We start from the raw sequence: 24,770 nt of genomic DNA on the forward strand, positions 1-24,770 counted from the left end.
TTTAAGTGACCTTGAAAATGGATTTCAAGGTCAACGAAAAGATTCCATACCGGTTTCCTACGTAACTACATTTAACATATCTTCAGTACCTTTTGAATGAAAAGGGTGTAAAAGACTTTCGACTTACCCTGTGTGTTACGTTCTACTTCGTAATGAACACGTAACTATTTTCCTTCGTTCGTGTACACTAACGAACATCGGCTCTATTCTTATTCCGAGAAAGACCCAAAGTCATATTAATAGAAATCTAATACATAAAAAAAAAAACACGAAGACAAAGAGCGATTGAATGAACTTCATCCATTCTTGAGATGTTGCATAAAAAGAACTCCTTTTTTAAAACAAAGAACATTGAATCTAAAGGTAAAATCTACAATAAAAGATTATATAAAATTAATTTAAATATTAATGAAGCTAAACACTACGACAGGATTTTTTAAGATTTTCAAAGTTAATTAAATATAAATAAATAAACATGTAAAATTATTAACAGATATAAAAAACATTGTAGGAGTTGTACGCTGAATAAGGAAAGATTCAGGATATGTAAGAGAATTAAATTTATTACAACCTAATATTAAATTAGGGGACGTCTATTATTAATTGTGTGTACAGTTTTCGAGCCACTTTTAACTCCTCTCTTCCTGACAAATCACTTCCCCTTTAATCACTTGTACAGTAGTTCACGGATCCCCCTGACATTGAAGAAATGACTTAAACAAGTTCTGTAAATATTTCCTCATACTTTAACCACGTGACTGGTAAGTAAGCTTGTAAGAACAAATTCATTTGCCACTAACACCACTAAAAAATCCGCCTAGACAATACCTCTCCCCCCTTATAATGATGCTCTTTACGCCATTAACCAAATATTTAACATTATCAAACTAAACACGAAAGGGCAGTGTAAATTAATAATTAGCGTTATAAAATTTAAAATAAATAACATTTATTACGCATGGGGAGAGTATTTGAGTACATTATGATCTTATTTGCAAAACAAACAAGTGAAACAATAGAGTATTTCTTGTACAAATTAAATAAATAATTGTAAATTTATTTAATTGTATTGTTTATTTTATTCTTATAACACACAATACAGCAGCAATAAATAAAATGTATTTAAATAAAGGGAGGTTTTAACCTTTAAATACTTAAAAAGTAAGCATCTCACGTGAGAAGGAACAAAGACTATTAGCCTCTTCAAGAAAGGTTTTCGATTACGTTAGCCATTAAATAAAATTACCTTGTGTCAAAGGTGGATAAGTAAATTAATTTTCTATCAAGAACCTTATAAAGTTATTTAGCCAATTTGCTACCAAGCAAAGTTTATTTTTTGCTTTTATTTAATCATGGAGAAAGGAGATAATGCATCTACTTTCCTTCAGATGCGCTCGTTGCAAAAGGGAGGGGAAAAAAATCCATCAGCGAAACACCAAATTATGATTAGATATATGCACGTGTAAAAGGTTTTCTACGAAAGTAATCCATTATTATTTATTTAGAAGTATATAAATTAAATTTTAACTTAATATACACTCAAACCGATGAACTGATGGAAACATTTAAAATTTATATCATGTAATAAAGTTTAAATAATATATATAATAAAAATTATGTTTAATTTTAACATATAAAGAACAGAAATTTAGATTAAATATCTTACAGAGGCCAATCTAACACCAGATTAAATTGGGCGATATTACCGCTACTAATAATTATTAGATTCCGAGTAATTTGGCACTAGAGGCAGGCATTAGGCGCCATCTCTTATTACATTTAATAATTATAATTAAATAAATATTTATTAAATAATTTAGAAAATTCTGAAATTGCGTAACTGGCAACGCATATACACAGTAAGCAACAGTCACGGATTCGAGCCCGCTCGGGGCCAATTTTTTTCTTCCAGAATTTTCTTAACTATTTAATTAATAAATATTCATTTAATTATAATTATTAAATGTAATAAGAGATGGCGCCTAATGCCTGCCTCTGGTGCCAAATTACTCGGGAACAGCGATAATGTAGCCCGAATTAATCCAGATTTTCTAGCGGTTGAAAATAATTGAAGTTTTTCATATAATTTTTTATACAATATAATTAATTTCAATTATTACAATTATGAATAAATTACTTTAATTCTGTTTCATCTTGAGCCGAAAAATTTAGTGAGATACACTTATAAACCTCCCTGCAATAAATTAGTGTTATAGTTTATTGATAAGGAAAAGATAATTAGCATAAAAATTAATGATAATATAAGCATTTAATGTTTAAAAAGTTTTAGGTTTTTATATTTAATATAAATTATGTACACTCAAACCTCCTATAATGGGGGCCATTTTTTCAGGAACGTATCTTATTGAAGTGCATACAAAATAACCCCATTATAAAATGTTAAATTTATTAATTTAACTGCGTAACAAGTCAGAAACATATGAATTAAATTTTTTAATAAATGGATTGAATTGTTCATATAAGGCAACGCGATACCTGACGAAGGAGGATGCTTTCCGGTAGGACTTTCTATGGGAAACTGGTTTCCAACGCAAAGACAACCAGGAAAAAATCTGTGGCTAACCCGTTGGCGAGGTGCGAATCCACGACCTATTATCAGCGTTCAGTAGTTTAGCGGCAGAGTATACTGCCGCTGGTGGGCTTCTTAGAATGACACTAACAGATTCTACATATCTAGAGATTTTTAAGCATTTTATTAATGTAAATATTCACAAAGATGTTAGAAATGATCGTCGATGTAAAACAATCTAATTGTTTGCTTTCTACCGATAATTACAATTTTTTGAAAATTTTTACTCTTTTCCTCTAGTGGGCACTAAGAAGATTTCCTCCTCATACTCATCATAACTTTGTTCAGGCCTACAATGGGATGGTCTGATATATCTATTACTAGTTAGTTGGAAGTGGGTTTGAGTTTCACTAATGGCCATTTGGAGTTTTCTGGATTTTCTTCACATGTGTAATACCTAAATAAGAGCCAGTTTTTCCATCGACAGATCTACCATGTGTTGCTTTGCCACATTCCATCGAACCAACCAACCAATCGCCATATTCGGGACAGAACATCCTAATAAATTTCTGGGATTTTTCGATCGCCCGAAGTCTATCCTGGGTTCCTCACATCGTCAGATTGACGCATTAACCGTCTCCACCATCGATTAATATTTGTTAAATACTAAAATTTTAAAGAAGCTATGCAGACAGAGGAAGATTAAAATGGCTACAGAATTTACAACAGAAATTGTATTACATATATTTCATTTATTTCAGAAATTAAATATTAGAAAATATCAAGAAACTAAGGTAGCACAAAGAGGACCTTTTTTTTAATGGGTTCGGCCAGGCCTACAATGTGACGGCGGGATGCATTGTAAATGCTTAAGGAATTAAATGTAATAGCATAAACAATGTTGATCTGTAGGTGCTAATATGGGGTATGATATTCCATTATACAATGTAAGCTCCCTGTTGCTATTAGATACAAAAACTTTGGTATTATCGAAAGTAGTTAAGACTAGGTCCCCTAAACCCAGATGACCGGATGGCCGGGTCATTAGTGTCAGTCTACCGCTCTGAGAGATCCGGGATCGAATCCGCAGCAATTTTTCGGGGATGGTCCGTCTGCATATGTCGGGCCTTGTCCCTCACTATCTGACCTTCCCATTGTGGGGTTGACCAAATCCATAATGGGCTTGTTAAAAGAAAGCCTCTTAGTGAAAGAATTAAAGAAAAGGTCCCCTAGACGGGAACGAACTCGTAGAAAGTTAATACTTTATCACGCATGCATTCATTATAATTAAAATTTTCGCGCACGATATTTTATTTTAAAAATATTATTATACGTAAATTATTTCTCGGTTAGTAATTCTTATTGTTTTTTATTTTACAAATCTCGTCATTAGAAAAGTATCGATATTATCGACATCGAATCAGCGATTATTTATTGCTAAACACAGATGTTTCGACTATTAAATTAAAGACCATCTTTAGTGACCGGGGAATATATTTAAATTTTTAAAATCTGTTTAAAAAGTTATTTTCGACTGTAAGTAAATCGTATGAAATATTATTACAGTAGATCCCCCTATAAGACGGTAGATACGTTCCGTTCTTTATGAATCAATTTTGTAGGAATCATAGTTTACGGACTACGGCTGTTTGAAAGGTTTTCTTTCATAAAATTAATCGATTCTAGACTAATTCGACTCAACATTTCCAAAATACGTATATTTTTTTTAAAATAATCCGTATAAACTACGTTATAAACAAAAAATTGTAGGATTACTTACCGAGTGTGTACCCTTTGACTACGCTCGTTGCTAAAGCTTGGTTTCGTCGCGGAACAGCGCATCAAATTGCGGCCGCGATTTCTGATATTATTTTTCTGCGAAAACTTCGTTGACCTTTGGAGACATCATTAATATAAATAATTTTTATGGCCGTTAAATAAGAAATGTTTCTTTCACAAGAAATGTATAAAATTACAGTACTAAACAGACGATAGGTCGCCTAACTCGCCGTAGCGTGACGCTAGACGGCGAAAAATATATATTTAATTATAATAAAGTTACAATAAATTAAGTTAATATATAATTATATATACAGTACCTAATTTATATATAATTAATATATAATTATATGTACAGTACCTAATTTATATATAATTTATATAATACTGTCCAGACGATAGAAATCTCTCCGTAGCGTGGCGCTACGGACGGCGGGTAAGTAGTTCGGCTGCCCGATGACGTTTTACGTATTATAGGAGTTATTTTTACCGTTGTTTACGGATAATGCCACAATTTTTATAGGAATCATAACTATAGGAAACGGTTTTATAGGGGGATCTACTGTATTTTCTACTAAATTCCTTTCAAAACGTTGGAATAAATATTATTTTAACGAATAGATAATCTTTAAAATAATCGTAGAAAAATACAATTAATAAATATACCTTGTATAATAACATTCAATATAAACAAATTTTGTTAACGTATTACTCAATGTAAATATAAATGTTTTCTGTTTTTTTTTTTTTTTTTTAAATATCTTTCAAATCTGTATATAGAAATGAAAATGTTTGTTTGTTCTCTGTGCACACCGAGGCCATTCGACCAATTGCTATGAAACTCGACAGTCATGTTGACATACCTCTAACTTAAATAATGTCGTACATAATATCCCAGAATATTGATTCAATTTCTATATATTAATTAATTTCTGTTTATAGTCGATTTGCTCTAGCGTCATCTATCGGAAATTTTTAAAATAATAAACTAAATAAAATTCATACAAAAATATCTAGCAACGAATTGCTTAACTTTCCAATAGTTAACAAGGTTTATAAACATAAGATCTAGACATGATACCGTAATGCATGGCAGCAGTTGCCATTTTGGGTCTTCTTTAGGTTATGTGTACTGTACAGTGATTCTAAAGCGAAGCTGATTGTTTCTTACGATCTCAATCAGTTGAATTTCTTGTTATATATATATATTTTAAATGGTTTGTTATTCAGCTACATAACATCTTAAGTTGCTGAGAAAAATTTATTTAAACGTAACTAACGTTTTAGGCTAAATCAATTGGCCATCCTCAGGTAAACTGAGAAAAAAATAACGATGTTCTAAAAATAGAATATATAAATTCGAATACAAATACAATGGAACAAGTTCAAATACAAAATTAATGGAAGAATTATAACAAAAAAATATATATACATATATAAAAATAAAATAAAACAACAAACAGATATATTATATATCATGTAATAATATTGTATATAATATACGAAAAATGTAAAAATAAAAATTAAGGCATAAGTTATGAGCTTTTAAAAAACTTTTTAACTAAGTACTTCTACGCAGATGGTAGCCCTTCTGCGTCCCTCGCATTAATGCACGTATCTTATAGCTTGCCCTTATAAATTTCAATCTTTTCTGCGCTCATCGCTAAAGTCGGGAAGTACACGGACTTAACAAATATCTGCTTCCTCCCATTTTATTATGGGAGTCTTCAGCCTGCGCTATCTGAGATGATACTGTGGCATTGGATCCCTTATTGACATTATATTTGTGCTCCTTCAGCCTGAATTCCAAATTTCTTGTAGTAACACCAATATAGTTTTTCTTGATTTCTAATTCCATGTTTTCGTAAGGAATCCTATACACTCCTGCCTTTCCTTCTTTATTAATGCTGTCCTTGTCATACATTAATATCTTATATAGGTTCGAAGTTCTTTTCAAAATGAATTTGGATTTTTTGGATCCGAAATTTCTTTCGTGATGGCTTTCGTACTTCTATCGTACGTGAACTTTGTGATTTTACCGATATCGCCGCATGAAGTCTTTGTGTGCCTATTTTGTAGCTTCTAATCAATGCTGTTATTGTATCCGCTGCTGTACCCTAGAGTTCTGGCAACCTGCAATATTCTGTTGCTCTTCTGTCTATCAACTACGCTACTACAATACAGAAAGGCCCTTTTAATGAGAGCTCGGAAGGCAGCCAGTTTATATCGGTAAGAATCATTCGAGTGTGATGGAATGTAAAGCGGGTTATGCGTCGGTTTGACATACTGGTGACAAAATGCCCTTCCTTGAATTCAATATCTATGTCTAAAAATAGGATAACCAATCGATTTGGCAAAAAGTTAGTTAGGTTTTAATAAATTTTTCTCAGCAACTTAAGGTGTTGTGATGTAGTTTATTATTTGCTGAGTGAGTTTCGTTGATTGTTATTCAGCACCGAATTGTAAAAATTCGACTGCCACCAGACGTCTCACATACGACAGGTGATCTAGGAACGGTTTTAATTAATCTGGATCACCTGGCGTGTGTGAGACGCCTGGTGGCAGTCGAATTTTTAGCAGCATTTTTTCCGAAATTTTTCAAAAAATTCAAGTTTTCTAATTTTTTCGAGCTGCGAAAAATGCAATAAACAATGCTTTTATTGCGTGCCGAGTTTACTCGTAAAAAAGTTGAAAAATTGCCGGCATCTCTCATACTGCGCGCGAGATTTCTGGTAAGAAAAATTCGGCATAAAAAAACGATCGCGATAATCGCTATCGTCGAGTATCATCTTTTTCGGTATCAATTCTTTTCTCCCAATAATTTTTTTTATTTCAAGAAAAAGATAGATTTTAGCCCGATTTTGAAGCGAGATATCGCAATTTATTATTACATTCAGCGAAGTCTCATTATACTCTGCGAGAAATCGCCTTGTTACACGCGAGAACTAACAGCGACGAAAATTTTCAAAATTAATTACGCTAATACAAATTGCGCTAATTGTACAATTTTTGTTTCTTGCGTAACAATTTCATTTAGGTATTGTCGTAAATGCATTTTTTGATGAAATTTCGAGAATATTTTTAGTTATAAATAAAAGAATTTACGCATTCGACATCGTGTCGTAAATTGCCGAATTTTTGATGGTCCACCCATTATTTTTTTTTATTGCTTCATATCATGCCCAGAAAACATTTGTATCTAAACTATCGGCAAAGAATTTTGATGGTTTCTATGATATTTTGAGCGATGTCAATTTTTATATTAGGTGATCGATTTAAGCCTAACACACGACTATATCACATTAAAAATTAAAAATAAAATTAATATGTAAAGATCTAACAAAACTATCTGTTAAATCTTAAAAAATACATTCTTATGAGTAAAATGAAATAAAAACTTTGTCAGTTGGTCGATTTACAACTTAGAAAGAAGCGTTTTGAAATAGAATCATAAAACAATTAATGTTTATTGACTTTCGCGGTAGGGGGTAACGCTGGGTCTGTTGACAAATTTTCTCGCAGTAGTGCGAAATTTCTACTAACTTCACTCGAAAGTATCATATTTCTTCCCCATTTACAAACAAACCCGATGGTAGTAGGTGAAACACGAGATAAATTACAGCAAGTTGAAATTTGATGTTTATTTTTTGCATTTTTCGTATCAAATTACATTAAATTCGACGCAAATAAAGTATTTGTGTCAATATAAAAATATTTTACACTGTTTAAAAGTAGAGAAAATAAAGAAAACAAAGATGTAATAACAATTTTTGAAGCGAAGTCGAGAATTTTACAATTTTAGGGAAAAAATGGAGTCTGTGAAACGCTACATGACCAAAGTCTGGTCGGAAAATCACGCGATCTAGGAAGGGTAGCCTTATTCCCCTAATACACAAACCTCCCGCAAAATTTTAGTAATTTTCGACAAAACACACGGGAGTTATTAAGCTTTAAAGAGGATGAACAAAAGCCCCCCACATACTAACATCTATACGGAAATTATCTCCGAATTTTTTTGTACTTCATGAAGTTTCAAGGTACCCTGAGTCCAAAAATATAAAAATCTTGGGGGGATCATTTTTTGGCCGATCGCCATACTTTCTCTCTGTTATATATAACGGAGACATATTTACTACATCGAACAAGTATAGTTTTTTTTTCATTTCTGAATGGTATTTTCTTAAGTCTGATAAGTGCCGACCAGTAGCCAAGTGATAGAAACCACCCAAACACTAGCAGTTGGTCGTGGGTTCGCGCAATCAAATTAATTCTAATAATTTTTCGATAAACTCGCTATTTACGAGGACATACTTCTCACTTAGTTTATCCTCTCCCACGACTGCCAGTGCATTTTGTGTGAAATATAAGCAATGTGGCTACGAATCGTGGATAACGCGCGTGGATATCTTTTTTAAACTTCATATTAAACAATGGTTCAATATTGCTTTGTGCCCCAGGGAGAATATTGTAACGAACAGAAAATTCTCTTTTACAACTTTCCGATAGAAAGCAAATTAAGAAAAGTAGATTTCGCAGTTTAAGATTGGAAAGAAGAAATAAGTCATTGGTGACTCATTAATTAAGACAAGTAAAAATTATTATAAATGGCATTTGTCAAACAGCGATATGCAAAATCCGTGGACAAAATACTATTATTTGAATACTGCAACGGTTCCGTAACAGCTAGTTTCTTTTAAAACGCATAATATGACACAGTACAGACGTGGCCAAACCGTGTCATATATATCAACAATATGCGACAGCCGCATTGGAATAGTTCTTAACATTACATATGCAATTAACATTACATATTTTAAACTTCTTTCCGCTTTATGGGCGCTAAGAGGGCCTTTTTAACAATTATGGGTTGGGCCAAGTCCATATTAAGGCGGGCCATATATAATTTTAATGTAATAATTATTAAATTATTATATCAAAATTAAGAAAATAACAATAGAATGTTATTAAAAACCAAAGCGTTTAGACTATTTTTTGGGACACCTTGTACTATAGTTATCATGGTTGTACAGTAAATATTACTGTAACTTTACTGGCACTACAAAATAATCAGCAAACTTACAAAAATATGACATATGTGTATAAAAATAAATTTGTTCTAATTAGAATTTTAGGCTTCGATATGTCTTAAAGTGAAAAACGTAACGACAACCGGATGGGTCCACTAATAGCCGAATCTATAAAACTATTGAATATTCTGGATAGTTGTTGCGGNTGTCTTCCGAAGCGTCCTGGCAATAGCTCCAAATGTATGTCAGTGCCCGCTGGCCAGAGGCGCTGTTAGATCGTGGGTGTGCAGATTTTCACAAAACCACAAAACAAATTTTTTGACATTAAATGTTTACGATGTATGTAACAACGTTATTATTACGCTAAATTCTTTTAATTTACATTTATTGTATCAATTATAAGGTCAATTTCACGTTATTAGTGTAGTACTATTGTTTTCTTTGTCAGCAAAAAAAGTAGGCAGCTGTTTTGTAAAATTTGAATGTGTTCTCAATATGAGACACATGGGGGTTCCTAAAATGAGATATCTCATATTAGGATACATGTGTATCCTAATATGAGATATCTAATTTCATATGTGAGGTGAAAGTATACGTATTAGTTTAACGGCAACTATTGATTTTTTATATATTTTAGATGGCCCCAATTAAAAGGAAAACCTGGGACCACCGTACCATGATACGAGCCGTGGATGCAGTACGGAGCAATCAAATGGCTTACTTAAAGGCATCAAAACAATTCGGTGTTCCTAAGAGTACCTTAGAAAGGCCGGATCCGGATGGGTCAAGGAATCCCCAGGAATCTTTCAGGGGGTGGTCCGTTCGGATACGTTGGTCCCCGTCCCTCACCACCCGGTCGCAACATTGTGGGCCTGATCGAACCCATAATGGGCCTGCTATAAGAGGTCCTCTTGGTGCCCAGAAGGCGGGGCGAAAAGAGTACAAAAAAAGGGTACCCTAGAGTTCTACGTTAAGAAAGATGCCCATGCTGAAGTACTCGTAAAAGTTCGTATGGGGAGACGTCCAGCTTTGAGATCTGTACGCAATCTATATTTGTTGATTTTTGATATTGTTTCAAAAATGCCATTATGAAAATCGCTGTGATTATATTTTGAGGCTGACATAGATTAAATCTATTTTTGTTCTTTGATTAATAATTAACAATAATTGAGATCTTCGTTATTTTAAAGATTGATGTTAGTCTACATTTAATTAATAAGCGCAAATTAAAAGTGTGATTTTAATTGGGTATGTTTTGATTTTCCATTTGTTATTTATACTATAAACCTAAAGGAACCTAATATGAGATACTGTCTCATATTAGCAACCCGTAGTATCTCATAATAGGAGACCATTTACCTAAGACGTGATTTCGGACTTTTTTAACTTTATCTNATTGAGGCGGGCCATATATAATTTTAATGTAATAATTATTAAATTATTATATCAAAATTAAGAAAATAACAATAGAATGTTATTAAAAACCAAAGCGTTTAGACTATTTTTTGGGACACCTTGTACTATAGTTATCATGGTTGTACAGTAAATATTACTGTAACTTTACTGGCACTACAAAATAATCAGCAAACTTACAAAAATATGACATATGTGTATAAAAATAAATTTGTTCTAATTAGAATTTTAGGCTTCGATATGTCTTAAAGTGAAAAACGTAACGACAACCGGATGGGTCCACTAATAGCCGAATCTATAAAACTATTGAATATTCTGGATAGTTGTTGCGGGTTGTCACTCGACCAACGGGTGAAAACCGGCACGAGCAACGCGGTTTTCTTCAGTACCAAATATGTAAATAGTGCAAATTACTCGTGGAAAGGTTGGCAAATTGTCCATATGTTGCGTTGACGCAGGCGTTACAGACGTGGAGAAAACCCGGAAAACTCCACGTGGCCAGACCGTCCGAGCGAGGCACGAACCCACGACCGAACTCCCAGTGTTCAGGGTACTGGGTACCGCTTGGCCACTGGTGTGCTACGTCTTAAAGAACACACATATAACACGGGCAGTATTGAATGGCTTTGTCTAGAATGGCGCAAAGCCAAGGATTTGTAGTAGAACGGGAGGAAGCTAGAATATTAATTAAAACGGGAGGAAGCTAGAATATTAATTAAAACGGGAGGAAGCTAGAAAATTAATTAATTAAATTAAGTACACTAGCGATGAATTTGGAAAAAGTTGACATTTATAAAAGTAACTTTTTGGGCAGATTATGAACTATAATGATGGAAGTATGGCCCACAGCACGGAAGTATATGGTCGAAAAGAACTTATTAGAGAATAGTACATTGTGCCCATACAATTAAAAAAACTTATATTGTATATGTAATTTTTCTTTTTCCTTTTTTTTTGTTATTTTAGATTACATTGTATATATTTTTTAAATCGTATGTATATTACTGTATTTTTAGATTAATAATTTTACATTAGTAATTTACGATACACGCGAGCAATTTTATTACAATACACACAATAAGTTGTGCGATGGGAACAAATCAAAATTTCCAATTCATCCGTGGAGAAGAAACAAAATCTTAAACCGTTCGACCAATGAAATCAGTCGTTTCGAAAAATCAAAATGGAAGTCGGCGGGAAAGATTTACAAAATGGTATTATATTATATTAATATTTACATTAATTAAACCTATTTAAATTCGTTTATTTTAAATATATAAGATTAGAAATTTTATCAAATCGTACGTTTAGTAGAAAACGTGCGCGATTATCGCTTACGTTATATTCGCGGCTTAACTTCACTTCCCTCGGTTGATTTTAAAGCGTCGTGCTGTCGAATGGAGAATATTTCGCTTAAATATTAAAAAAAAAGCATTAAAAATGTGGTTTATATCGTGCGCAAACGCACGATTGTTGACAAACGCCTACTTTTCACCCCCATTTGTCTGATTGATGGACTGTTTAAAGCCTTCAAACTCTTCTATATGTATTGAGCCTTTACATATGCTCATTCATTTTCTACGTATCATCGGCAGAGAATTAGTGTGCTTTTGATAAAGAGCTGCGATAGAAATAAGATGTGTATGTGTATACATGTCAATGATGATAGTAAAGAGAATGGTTATAGTGTAGAAATAAACTCCAGAGCAAATGGGTAGATACTGGTAGAATAAAGGGGATGAAGACCCAGGACTACATGGCAAATGGGTAGAGATGGGCAAACTAAACGGTGCAAAAAATCCATTGGCGTGGAGGCAGTTTTTCCGATCCGTACGGTCGAAATCGCTCGAAGCGTACGTGCCCTCGCTGCTCAAACAATGCTAAATAATGCATTATTATTAAATATATAAATGCTTCTTTTAAATACCATTTATCCATATGTGTATTAAAGTTCTTATTTATGAGTTTTTTGTATTGTTTCCGCTTTACCTTGTTTTTTAACATCGGGCGACAGCCTCCGTAAAAATAAAAACGGTGGCCTACTGCCGTTATCTGTCAGAAATACGATACGCTTAACATTCTTCCAATATTCTTTAAGTAATTATAATGAGAATATATAAAGCATTATGTCGTATGAATTTGATGAATCGGTTGTAAATGTCAAATTTATTTGAAATTGAACGTGCAAATAAGCTCGGTATGTTGGTCGATACAGTTTTTAGTGATATTTATTATTAAAAATGTACGTAAATTTATATAATGGATAATCCTATCTAATCTGTGTTTTAATAGAAAATCTGTTAATCTTTTTATATATATAAACGTGTTATCTTAAAAGATATGTTTATGACTGTTCTGAAACATCTTCTGACCTGTTTACAAATGTGCTTTTGAACACTTAAATAAGTGTGCACTATTTGGAGTATTGATAATTACTGGTTATAATGAGATTTTCCAGTAAGAAATTCTTTCCGTACGATTTATATTTTGAAGTTAAGCTAATGCTTGTTGGGCTGCAATCTGAAAAAATTGTAGACCTATAAATTTAACCCTCGTAAAATGTATTATTATTAATATTTTAATATGTATGTTTTAATTTAAAGGAAAATAACTTCTTATCAGATTATTTATCAGTAAATGATACATACAGATCCTATATTAATAAATTAAAAATTTGCATTAATAATTGAAGAAACATCTATAATTGGAAGATATTTATAACATGTAGCATGTTTTATTTGATAAAGTTTTATATACATATTATATATAATATATAAATTATATAGGCCTAGTTTTATAGCAGTATAGCAAAACTTATGTGCCACATCAATGATCATAGATTGCTTGAGTACAAAGTTAAAGAGTCAAATTGACTGAGTGTTTCAAAACTAAGTTAAATCTTTAAGAAAATTACCTTGACTAAAATTTTATGTTGCAAAAATAATCAATTTTTTAAACGTCCTAAAGAAAGAGTATTTTACTATTAATCATATTTAGACTTTCTTGCTTTATTGAACATTTTTTAAAATTTGTATAGCATGCTGTATGTATATTGATGTTTTGTTTGTTTGCAAGATTTTATGGAGAACATGCAAAAAGTACAAAAATTGTTAATGATTTTTATTTTCTAGTTTATACATTTTTTTTCCATATTTTCAAATATTTTTATTGACTTTTTAAACAAATATTCAGAAATGATATCATTCATATTAAGTGACATTACTGTACTGTAGTTTTTATTTTTTAGACTATATCTTTGACTAATAAATTTAGATTTTGGTACTAATACTGTTTAGTTGGCATTTGGATATTAAATGCTCTTGTCAATCAGTTTGATCCATGGTATGAGCCTTGATTCACTAGAAAAACAAACAACCTTTTAAAAAATGATGATTTAAATACAGTAGAGTCTCTGTAATCTGACATATATCAGATGGCGGGTGTCGGATTACAACAGATTACTGGATTTTGTATGTATGTGTGAGTACAGTAAAAAATGTACAGTATTAAGGGTATTACTTAATTCACAGGTTAGTTTATCATATTAATTATGATTGTGACTGTTTTGCTGCACATGCATTGTTGACCATATGTGCAACAAACAAGTAGCAACTGACAGTATACAAGTACTGTACATCCGCGTGTGTTTGCTGCATACAATGAGGGACCAAAAATTTTCGACCTAACTATTTTTTAGTTGTTATAGGTATAAAACAATGATGTCATTTTTCAGTATAGTCTCCTTGTAGTTCAACACACTTATTACATCTTGGAATTAGCATTTCAAATATCCTTCAAAAATATTTTGGCATATGGATATTATTACGCTTCATGTCGTAATGCTAAAATTTTAATGTTTCTTTTATTTATTGGTTTAATTTGGCAACACTTAATCCTTCCATCGTTCTCTTTAGCACGCTCCACTATAAAAGTTAAGTGCTTATGTTAGGACTTGTCAGATGTGCAAGTGCATGTTCTGTTCAATCCATTTATTGCACATATACAATACATGCATGCGCAAAAGGAAACTGAACATTTTTGTTTACAGTCACGGTAAGTTATAGTAAAAACTACCAGTTCCTCTGGAATCTATAAATCACATCCCTTACTGTATATTCAGTGAAAATTTCTTCTGAACAACTACTTGATTCCAAGAATTTATAAAATTTATTTTAAACAAAATTAATATTTGATTTGCTTTTGTGGAGTGTGCTATCATATTGGCTTGACTAAACTTGTTTTATGAAGCAATACATTGTAACAGTTGTTAAAATAAAAGTTTCTCAATGTCTTTTTTGTCTTTACTGCACAAGTGTGAACTTCTTATCACTCAGGTTATGGGCCCAGCCAAGCACTAAAGTGAATAAACTTAAACCCTTTCTTTTCAAATATTCCATTTTGAAACTGAAATACACATGTGAACTAAGCCTAACGCATTGGCGATGGGTAAAAATGACTCAATATGACTGACAGTGCTGCTAATGAGAGACACAGCATCACAATGACAACAATTATCAACTATGGAAATTCAAGATGCAGATGATTTGCATGCATGATGCAGTATGGAAAAATGTGAGTCAACCAAAACCAGAAGCTGTAGAATTGATAACAGACTGGGAAAGGTGGAAACCAAAGCTATAGCTGCAATTGGCAAACCTATTGAAGAGAGCTAGCTTGTACACTTCATGCAACTTGCATTCACACATGAAATGTGGCTGAAACTGCAAAGTCTTCATGAGCATTCATCCATGTGCAGCAAATTATATCTTATTTGCAAGCTGTACTTTATCCCCTGTATTCACCAACATGAGTTAAACAGAGTCGACAAACTCCAGTTTAGAAGTAACTTGAAGTCAAATTTCAGATTACTCTTTTTATTGTATTCAGATAAAAATATAACTAGAGTTTCACTACTCTAGAGTTAATGTTTTAAAACAATCCTGTGTTCGACATTAAATAAGTCTTTTGTAAGCAGCGTCTTGATTGGTTGAAAGCAAATACGTGTAGAAAATGGTAGAACGACAAATGGAGAGCAATGTATGCTGTAATTTTACTAATTTTGAGAAGAAAATACTGTTTGAGTTAGTAGAAAAATATAAGTGTGTAATAGAGAATAAGAAAACAAACACTATTTCTTCTAAACAGAAGAGAGATAACCGGAAATTACTAAGCAAACAGTACAATGGTATCTCAGATGTCAAGCTAGTGTTGCCACCTTTTCAAAATCACTGACCGGACAGCAAGTGAGATTTGTTCGAACAAAAGTTCCTGATGCATGCACAATGTCATTTTGCAATGTGAAGAATAACATGCAGTACATGCTGGTTCTAAATCAGTTACAATTAGGGAATTCGATCCCGGTCCTTATTTCTAGTCCCCGGGATTTCGGGATTATACTTATTCGATCCCGGGATCCCGGGATTATTTCGGTATTGAGGGTTAATAAAAAATAAGAAAATCTTACAGAAATTAAAAATCAAAATTTAGACAAAAATCAACGTATTTTACGGTATACACCTAGTTAATTTAATCACTCTAATTAATCAGACTTACAGTCAGACTAACCAGACTTAAAATCACTGTCTTCATGTTAAATTTATTCTTTTTTAAGCATCACTGAGATCTCTTTAAACTCACATAAATTGAAAAAACTTTTATGTAACAAACTATGCAAATAAACGTTGAAAATTCACAAAAATCTCTCTTAACATCGACTAAATAGACTACTTTCATATAACAACCTAGTAAGTAGGTAGTAAAGTAAGTTTCTTAGGAAAAAGTATTTAAAAATAATATTAATCAGTCACATTTTTCTTAAATATAAAGAAAACTAATTTAATAGGAACATTCTAATTTGAATTGCGAAAATATGATCTGAGAAATAACAACGCATCTAGTGTCTCATCACCAAGTCTGCTTCTCAATTTGTTGCACATATATGCAGCTGCAGAGAAAACGCGTTTAGGTTGATGGAAGTTGGAGGAATCGTTAGTAAATACTTATAAGCTTCGAGGACACGGGGAGGATGGAAGAAAACAGTCCGGTCGACACGGATCGGGATTGTAGGAGTAAAGGCTATAATCCCGATTGTTTCGATCATTGTAAGCATGTTTTTCAAAAAATAAACGCGTTAATTTTGTAAATTCGGTCTCTGTGTGAGTCTCTCAGCGTTCAGCAAACCACTACCCCGAAACGTAAAAAGACTTTCTCGCATCATCCTGACAGATCGCGGACAAGGCGAGGGTCATAACCTTTTCACCTAAGGTCGACCCCCCCAAAGCGAGTAGCGTCAGGTCTATATTAACCACACTGGCAAAACAAGATGGCTGACACATTGACAGGTAAAACGCACTGAGTAGTGCTCTCGACTGCGCCAGAAAATCGATTGGCGCCCGCGAAAATTCAAAAATACAAAAATGAAGTATATTACCAAGTAACCCAGTGAGAACTGCTTGCCTATCATTTTAGTTGAAAATACAAGAAGTTTTATTCCAAGCAAGCATCGCAAGCCCGCTAGGTTAATTTCTGCTGCTTGCTTGGAATAAAATTTCTTGTATTTTATATTAAAATGATAGGCAAGCAATTCTGTTAAAAGCACTGGCACTGAACGTTTCGCTTCATGCAGTCTATTTTGCAATTTTTTTAAAATGATGTCAATCCCGAAAATCCCGGGATTAGGAAAATTTAATCCCGAAAATTTTGGGACTGAAAAGTGGTCGGGATCCCGGGATCCCGATTTTCGAGATCCCGGGATCAAATCCTCTAGTTACAATTAGGGACTAGGGAGACTTGGGTAGGAGTAACGTAAGTAACTAAATTAAGAAAAAACAACTACAGATGACTTAGCGTTATAGGATATGTGTATGAATACGAATCATAGAAGCAAAAAAAAAATAAAAGAAAGAAAAAAGGTCAACAGGTTTGTACTATATTCCTGGACAAAATTTGTAGTTCACCTGGACAGTGAGTTGATTCCCAGTGAAAACTGGACAGGTGGTAACACTATGTCAAGCTCTGAAAAAGTAAGCAGTTAAGGACTGCTACAAAAACTTGAAGAAAAAAGTTGTGAAAGAACAGGAACAGAAAAAAACTGAATTATTTAAAATAGGAGAAGGAAACCCTACAATAGAAACAGACTGAAAAACTGCTTTCCATGTGTGTCCTAACTCGGCCTCTAGAAAACAACTATGATAGTGATGCCCAACATAAAACAAGTAAGTATTAAGGCATCATAATTTATATTTTTAATTTTGAAGTAATTAGTACTATATCTTAATAGCAGAGATAGCTCAACTTCTATAATAAATTTTCAAGATATATCTGATGTATCTGCATCTGAAGTAAGTCAATGTTTATTTAGTTATCAATAAATTAGGATAGCCAGTATCAAGACTGCTGGTAATGGTCTTGATACTGGCTAACCTAGTAATCTTGACCTTCCCAGGAAAGACTTCTAGCACCTTTGCTAGTGGTTAGTAGATTTTTTCATTGTCAGTCCCCATAAGGACTTGAACCCAACAGCAGTCTTTCTTTTGCCCTTTTTGTTATTATGTATGACCAAATGAGCTAGTACTCCTGTCAAAATTGCTGTTGCAGGTCTTCTTTTAAGGTGTGGCTCTGCCTAAACCTTCATCTCAAGTCCATCTTCTCAATTTGATCCAAATCAGGAATGCCTTGAGTCTTTATCTCCGTTAGGAACATAGCAGGGGTTAATGCCACCAAGTCCTCTGGATCCTCTGACAAATAAGCCACAGATCACAAATTAATCATGTTTTCACAGTCATAAAGAATAGTCATCAATTTTTTGTATTCCACACTCGCTCTGCACAGAACTTGATGCAAGAAACATTTAACCTGAACCATTTAAGAATCTGAACCAGGTGCTTCCACCAATCACTGCACCAAGGTGCACTGGGAGGGGTTTGAATCTCTAGTCAATTTCTTCTTCTGCTGTCCACTTGTGTATTTCATCCCAGTCCAGTCTGTTCATAGCCCTGTCCAGTCCCTCAAAATTTGCTCCATTATCTGAGTACATAATGGAAGACCATCTGTGGCTTGTAATGAACCTCCTTGGGCTCTGAACAAAACCATCTACAGACAGGGAAGTCACTAACTCAAGGTGTACTGCTTGGTACACAGCATAAGTAAAGATCACAAACCAATTCTTTTGGTTTCCTTTGAGGTACAGTGGCTACCCAGGTTGACTCCCCTGATTTCGAAGACCAGACAATCATGGACTCTCTCCACTGGGAGTGCTGGTTCTACTGGTTGATAACTCTTTACAGAAAATGTTCAGCATCAGGCACAACTGTGAATAGCTTGGCAGACTTGTTTATGACACTTAACAATCCAGTACTTCTCTTTCAGGATAGCCATCAGCACCTGAATACCACAGTGGCCTTGTTTAATGTGTTCTTCTGGTAGCAATCTTTTCATCAATGGGTGACCAAAGGAAAGTAAAATGGAAAGTTAGGAACTGTTCTAAATCTTTACGCTAGTAAATCTTGGTCCTGACTTGGAGCAACTCATCTCTCTTGATGGTGCTCAGCAGCTTCAACACTGGAGCTTTCATAGATGTCATATCTAAATTTTCGTAACTTATATCATTAAGTATCCTGTTGACTGCACTATATGTTGTAACACCATGTTACAAGGTTCTTGAACAAAACTAGATATGACATAAACAAAACATAAGTTTTATTTAAAAAGTGGGGAACACAGCTCAAAAAACACAGGTTCTTATCCTCCCTGCTATGGGCTCACCAACAAAAGTGCAGGCTTCTGTTTTCCCCACTAGGGGTGCCCTAACAAGAGGCTCTCAACAGTGATATGGAGAAGACTTTGATGAAACCTTTGCCCTTGTGGTTAAGCACAAAACCCTTCAAATACTACTTGTTGTTGGTGTGTACTAAGAACTAGAAGTGAAAGATCTCAATGTAAAATCAGCTTTTTTCAATGGCAACTTGGAGGAAGAAATATATCTATGGTTTAAAATATTCTGCAAGAGCATGGAATAAGAAAGCCAATGTTGCGTTAAAAGACCTGGGGTTTGTACCAAGCAAAGCTGATCCAAGTTTATATTCAAGAACAGAAGCGGACAGTTCATCAACATGTATCCTTCTATATGTCGATAATATTCTAGTTGCAAGCAAGCATGCTGAATACATTGACAATATAAACAAGTGCCTTAACAAGAGTTTTGAAACCAAGGACTTTGGCAAAGTATCCTGCTATCCTGGGATCAAAATTGAGAGGGAAGAACATGGTACATTCCTTCTGCAAAGCCTGCTACTATCCCAATGGAGATAGCCTATTAAAACAGTATTGACAGTTCAAGTAAAACATGACCAAATAATACAATGTATAGACAAACTATTGGTTTGCTCCTATATACAGTGGGTGATCGGTTAATGAACATAATCCGTTCCAAGACTTTGTTCGCTATTCGAATTGTTCGTTAACCGATTATCGATTTACCATAGGTTTCTATGGGAATTTGATTAATTCGTTCTGGAGACCCTCAAACATAAAAAAAGTATATACTTTTTTACTACGTTTATTCATATGTAATAATAAAAATACATATCTACACGTTCTTGCATTTTTATTAGTCATGTTTTTTCTGTTTGTGGGGGTTAAAGAATCTATCCAATGTCAATTGCTTTTCTGTCTTATTCATGATTTTTCAGAAATAATTAATAGCATTGTAATTGTAGAGATCCCTAGGCCTATTAACCTCAACTTGGTTTGGATGCCATTTTAAGACCGTTGTTCTGACATCTTCCTACTTCTTCAAAAGATCTTTAATAGCAGATATCGGCATAAATCCGCATTTTCAGAAGAAAACGTAAAAGAATTGTTTCTGTCAGAAATACAAAAGGCTGGAATTACAAGGGAGAGTCAAAGTTCGGGGGAATACTATCCGATCAGTATATACTGGGTAAACGTCGATGTTGACGTCTCCCACGCTCCGAAAAGTTTCGAATTGTTGCCTGAAGACAAAGGAAGACCAATCGGTATTCGTTATTTTACGTCGCTTCTTGTGTTTGTTCAGTGAAGTGTTCGTTATCCGAACATATGTTTGTTGTCCGATCATAAAAATCTTTCGCGAAAGTGTTCGTTATCCGATTTGTTCGTTAACCGATCACCCACTGTATTGCTACGGTATCAAGACCAGATACAGCAGCAGTTGTAGGAATTCTTTGTTGTTGAGTAAGTGAACCTACTGAACAGGACTGGAATTCAGTAAAACGTATAATGAGCTATCTGTCTAGCACACGATGCAAAAGTCCATCTCTTGCATTTTTTATGTTTAAGAAAGGTCTCATTAATGTCTGAATCGGAAAATCTCATCCTCTCCGTGTAAATTCGTGACCGCGAGTTAAACCACGAGATAATTGTTTAACTGGTGTCAACATCCTGATGTGGATTGGACTTCACTGTCTATACCGTTATTTTCTAAAAAGCCCTCCTTAAAAATTTAGAGATTGAATCTTGCGATTTTGTGCCGATTAAATGGTACTCCCGTTAGTATCCCTGGCTTATCTCACACAAATATGTAATCACTTTTGGTAATCTGGACACTTTTGGTAATCCGATACCCCTTTGGTCCCATACCTGTCAGATTATCAAGGGACAACTGTATTTATTGACAAGACTATGTCTTCTTTATAAAATCGTACTGCCCACATTTCTTACTAGCATAGAAGTATGAAGGAGTACATGTTGAGAGTTGATATTTAGCACAGAGTATTAGGTGCCCAAATCATTTGCGCATAAAAAAAATCCAGACTCGTAGGTAGTCAGGGGACCGAGAATCGAGTCAAAATAAAATCTAAAATGGCGACCCTCTTCTACAAACAGGCAAAACAGCCACCTCACCCCACCGAAGTCAGGTAGGGAAGAGTACCACCCACAGTCATTCTAAGAAGTGAACTCTGACCTTAGGAATGAACATGTAGTTTCTTCTATGTTAAATAAAATTTGTAATCTAATTTTGTAAATTTGGAAGTGCTTCAAATATGACGTTAAAACAGTTTTATGTTGATACAGGTGGGTTTTTTTAACATTATCTAGTATAGTAAAATTGTGGGACTGATAAAAATTTGATGTGTAGGACAGAGGGCACCACCACGTCACCTTCACCCTTTGACCTCACTTTGCTCCTAAACTCTAATGAGGAGAGACATCTTTTTACTTCATTTAGTTAACCTTTTGATTTGACAGCCATGCCGATCTTGGATTTGTATTATATCCCGATGCTATTGTAAATATTGCGTAGCCGATCCAAATTATGTAAATTATTTGCCTGGATCATTTCTCAGTTAATTTTTACTGGCAGAACACGTGGTCGAGGTCAACATGGACATCGTGGACAAGGTAGGACATGCCATGTTCAGATTTTAGCCACGCCACTACACATGTTATATTAGGGTTGTCGTTACATCCAATGACGTTATAATCAGGTTAAACTGTATATTGTTTATGCAAAATAAAAAAATAATTTCGGACGATACAATAGCCACAGTTATTTTTTTTTCAAAAACAGGAAATTTTTGTTACGCATTGACAAAAATTCAACTGTGGCCATCACGCAATGAAAAGAAATTTTGACATTGGAGAGGGTATACTGGGATAGGTTAATTTCACCAAAAATGCACCGTGGACGACCTCGTGGTCATGGCTGGCAAAGTTTGAACAATCGCGCTCAAAGAAGATTGGAGAATGAGAACAAGACCCGCTTGAGTGTCAAAGTGATTCCACTTAGTAGTGAGTCTCCGAGACATAGTCTTGTCCGAAATACGGCTTTGCCATTTTACTTGTTTAAGGTTATAAAAACAATTAATTACTGCTATATTTAAATATATATATATTTATATATTGTTCACATGTAAGTCAATCAGATTAATGTACAGTGAGATATGAGTCTATTATGGTGAGAAATCCAGTTGAAATCTGATCTAGACCATTNTATATATAAATATTTATATATATATTAATTGGAAAGGAGTGATCAAATGTTTCATAAACATAATAACAAACTTATAATATACAGGATGTATTAGTGTGATGTTCGTTATGATATGTACTAAATCCCGCGAACAAGATGGTACAATAAAACAGACTTCAATAACAAAATATTTTATTATTCACAATGAACAGCTTCTTTTTAGCAGATCCCAACTTTATGACCTTTTAATTCAGGTCTAAAGGCATTGAACAATTTTCAATCAAGCTATCAAACTTTTTTAGCACACAACATATGAATGCGAAACAATCTAACTTATACTATCTTACAACTAGAAGAGAAAAAAAAACAGAATAATGGAAATTAAGACTTAGGGACAGAGGAAGAATAGAAAATATCCGGGTTTCCTCTTTTTGGATCGATGAATTCTGGGGCAAGACACCTTTTCCGATTTTTTTTTTCTTTCTTTTATTCTTCTTTGTTTTTCTTTGCTTACCATAGGTCTTCTTATTTCTTTACATATTCTACTCAATGTTTGGCTTCTGTAACTTCTCTCCTGAACACTTTAGAACCTTGCAGTCTGCCTTTGTATTCTCTCTTCCTTTTTTCTCACTCACAAGCACTGCCTTCCACGTGCTTTCTTTTCGGGATCTCTCCTCCTAAGACTCCACTCTCTGATCGTTTTTGCCTCAGGGCTTCACATCCTCCTTTGTTTTTCACATATTCTCGGAATTGATAGTCTTACCCCCACAGGAGAAGGATTAAGACAGAATGTTCTAGAAAGAATTTTAGAACAAAGGGATCGGAAAGAACTTAAAACCAAAAATCAAAAATATTAATATATACAAAATATACAACGATCATGGCCGACGGCCACATTAGAATGTTATAATATGGATTGGGTAATTTGTAACTATTGACCTATCTTTTAGCATGGAGAATAAAAAAGTTTATCAATTTTTTTCTTTAGGACAGATTTTTTTTTTTTTGTTTGTTAAATCAAAGGTCTGCTGTAAGTTATATGTTATATTAGTATTTCACAATATTCAGACTAGTCTGAAGAGAGGCAAATCCATTTTCCTGTGTTCATCTTAATTTTTTCTTATGATTAACAGAAAATTTTATACATTTTTATTATTATTATTTGTTTTATGAGATTTAATATTAATAGTAATTGTTAATTATTGCTGATCACTTTCTTTCAGCATTAAGTGGATGTTCATATTACAAATATTTGGAAGAATGAGTTTTTAAATAGTATTACTGAAAATAATGTTGTTTTGTTTAAAAAAAATTATGTCCCAAATCACTGTTTTGTTATTTATTTCTAAAAAAAAATAGCAATGACTATTAAATTAAGACCATTATAAGACTATTGAAAAAAATATATATACAGGTAACCTCCGTATAACACGGCACTTCTATAGCACAGATTCACTCTAACACGGTTCAAGAATTGGGAACATCTACCGTATAACACTGTGCTTTTATAGCACGGGTTCACTCTAACACGGTTCGGTAATTGGGTAAAACCCTCGTACAACATAAAATGTAATAAAGGGTGCGTTCTATTATACCTCCGTGTAACTCCACGCGAGCATTCTAATTGTTTTTGTGGCTACTTTGAATGCTCTTTCAACAAATAATCCATTTAATGGTTAAATTTTACAATTGGGAACCTTCTTTTGCCTCTAAAAGCTCATATTAGAATTATAGATTCCTCCATCACGATACTATCGATAGTGCAGGCGCCGCCATATTTCTTTCACTCATTCCTAAATGCCTACAAACAGCAGCGCACTCCCGTTGCAGAGTGACCACTATTAATGAACGCACCCACAAACTGTGGGTGAGATCATTAATAGTGAATAATGATCTCAGTTCATTAATAGTAATAATGATCTCAGCATGAGCATCATCAACTGGTAAGTTGATGATGCTCATGCTGAGATCATCATATAAAATGAATAATCCTCTAGTAAAATATTTACTTAAATAATAAATAAGTATTTTACCTATGAAAAAAATAATAATAAATCCGATTTAAATAAGG

General features: G+C 33.6%; 1 protein-coding gene across 1 annotated transcript in view; it reads left to right on the top strand.

Annotated features, from left to right (window-relative positions):
* The first annotated feature begins 11,841 nt into the window (after window positions 1-11,841).
* Window positions 11,842-24,770, top strand: part of LOC111616821 (histone-lysine N-methyltransferase SUV39H2-like) — a 24,254-nt gene continuing 11,325 nt past the window's right edge. Inside the window, exon 1 of the mRNA XM_023358178.1 lies at window positions 11,842-11,963. Coding sequence (XP_023213946.1) covers window positions 11,933-11,963 — 31 coding nt within the window. The 5' untranslated portion in view covers window positions 11,842-11,932. The remainder of the gene's footprint in view (window positions 11,964-24,770) is intronic.

Source organism: Centruroides sculpturatus, unplaced genomic scaffold, assembly GCF_000671375.1.
Source record: "Centruroides sculpturatus isolate CEXI.00-Female unplaced genomic scaffold, Cexi_2.0 scaffold2079, whole genome shotgun sequence".
NCBI classification, from domain to species: domain Eukaryota; kingdom Metazoa; phylum Arthropoda; class Arachnida; order Scorpiones; family Buthidae; genus Centruroides; species Centruroides sculpturatus.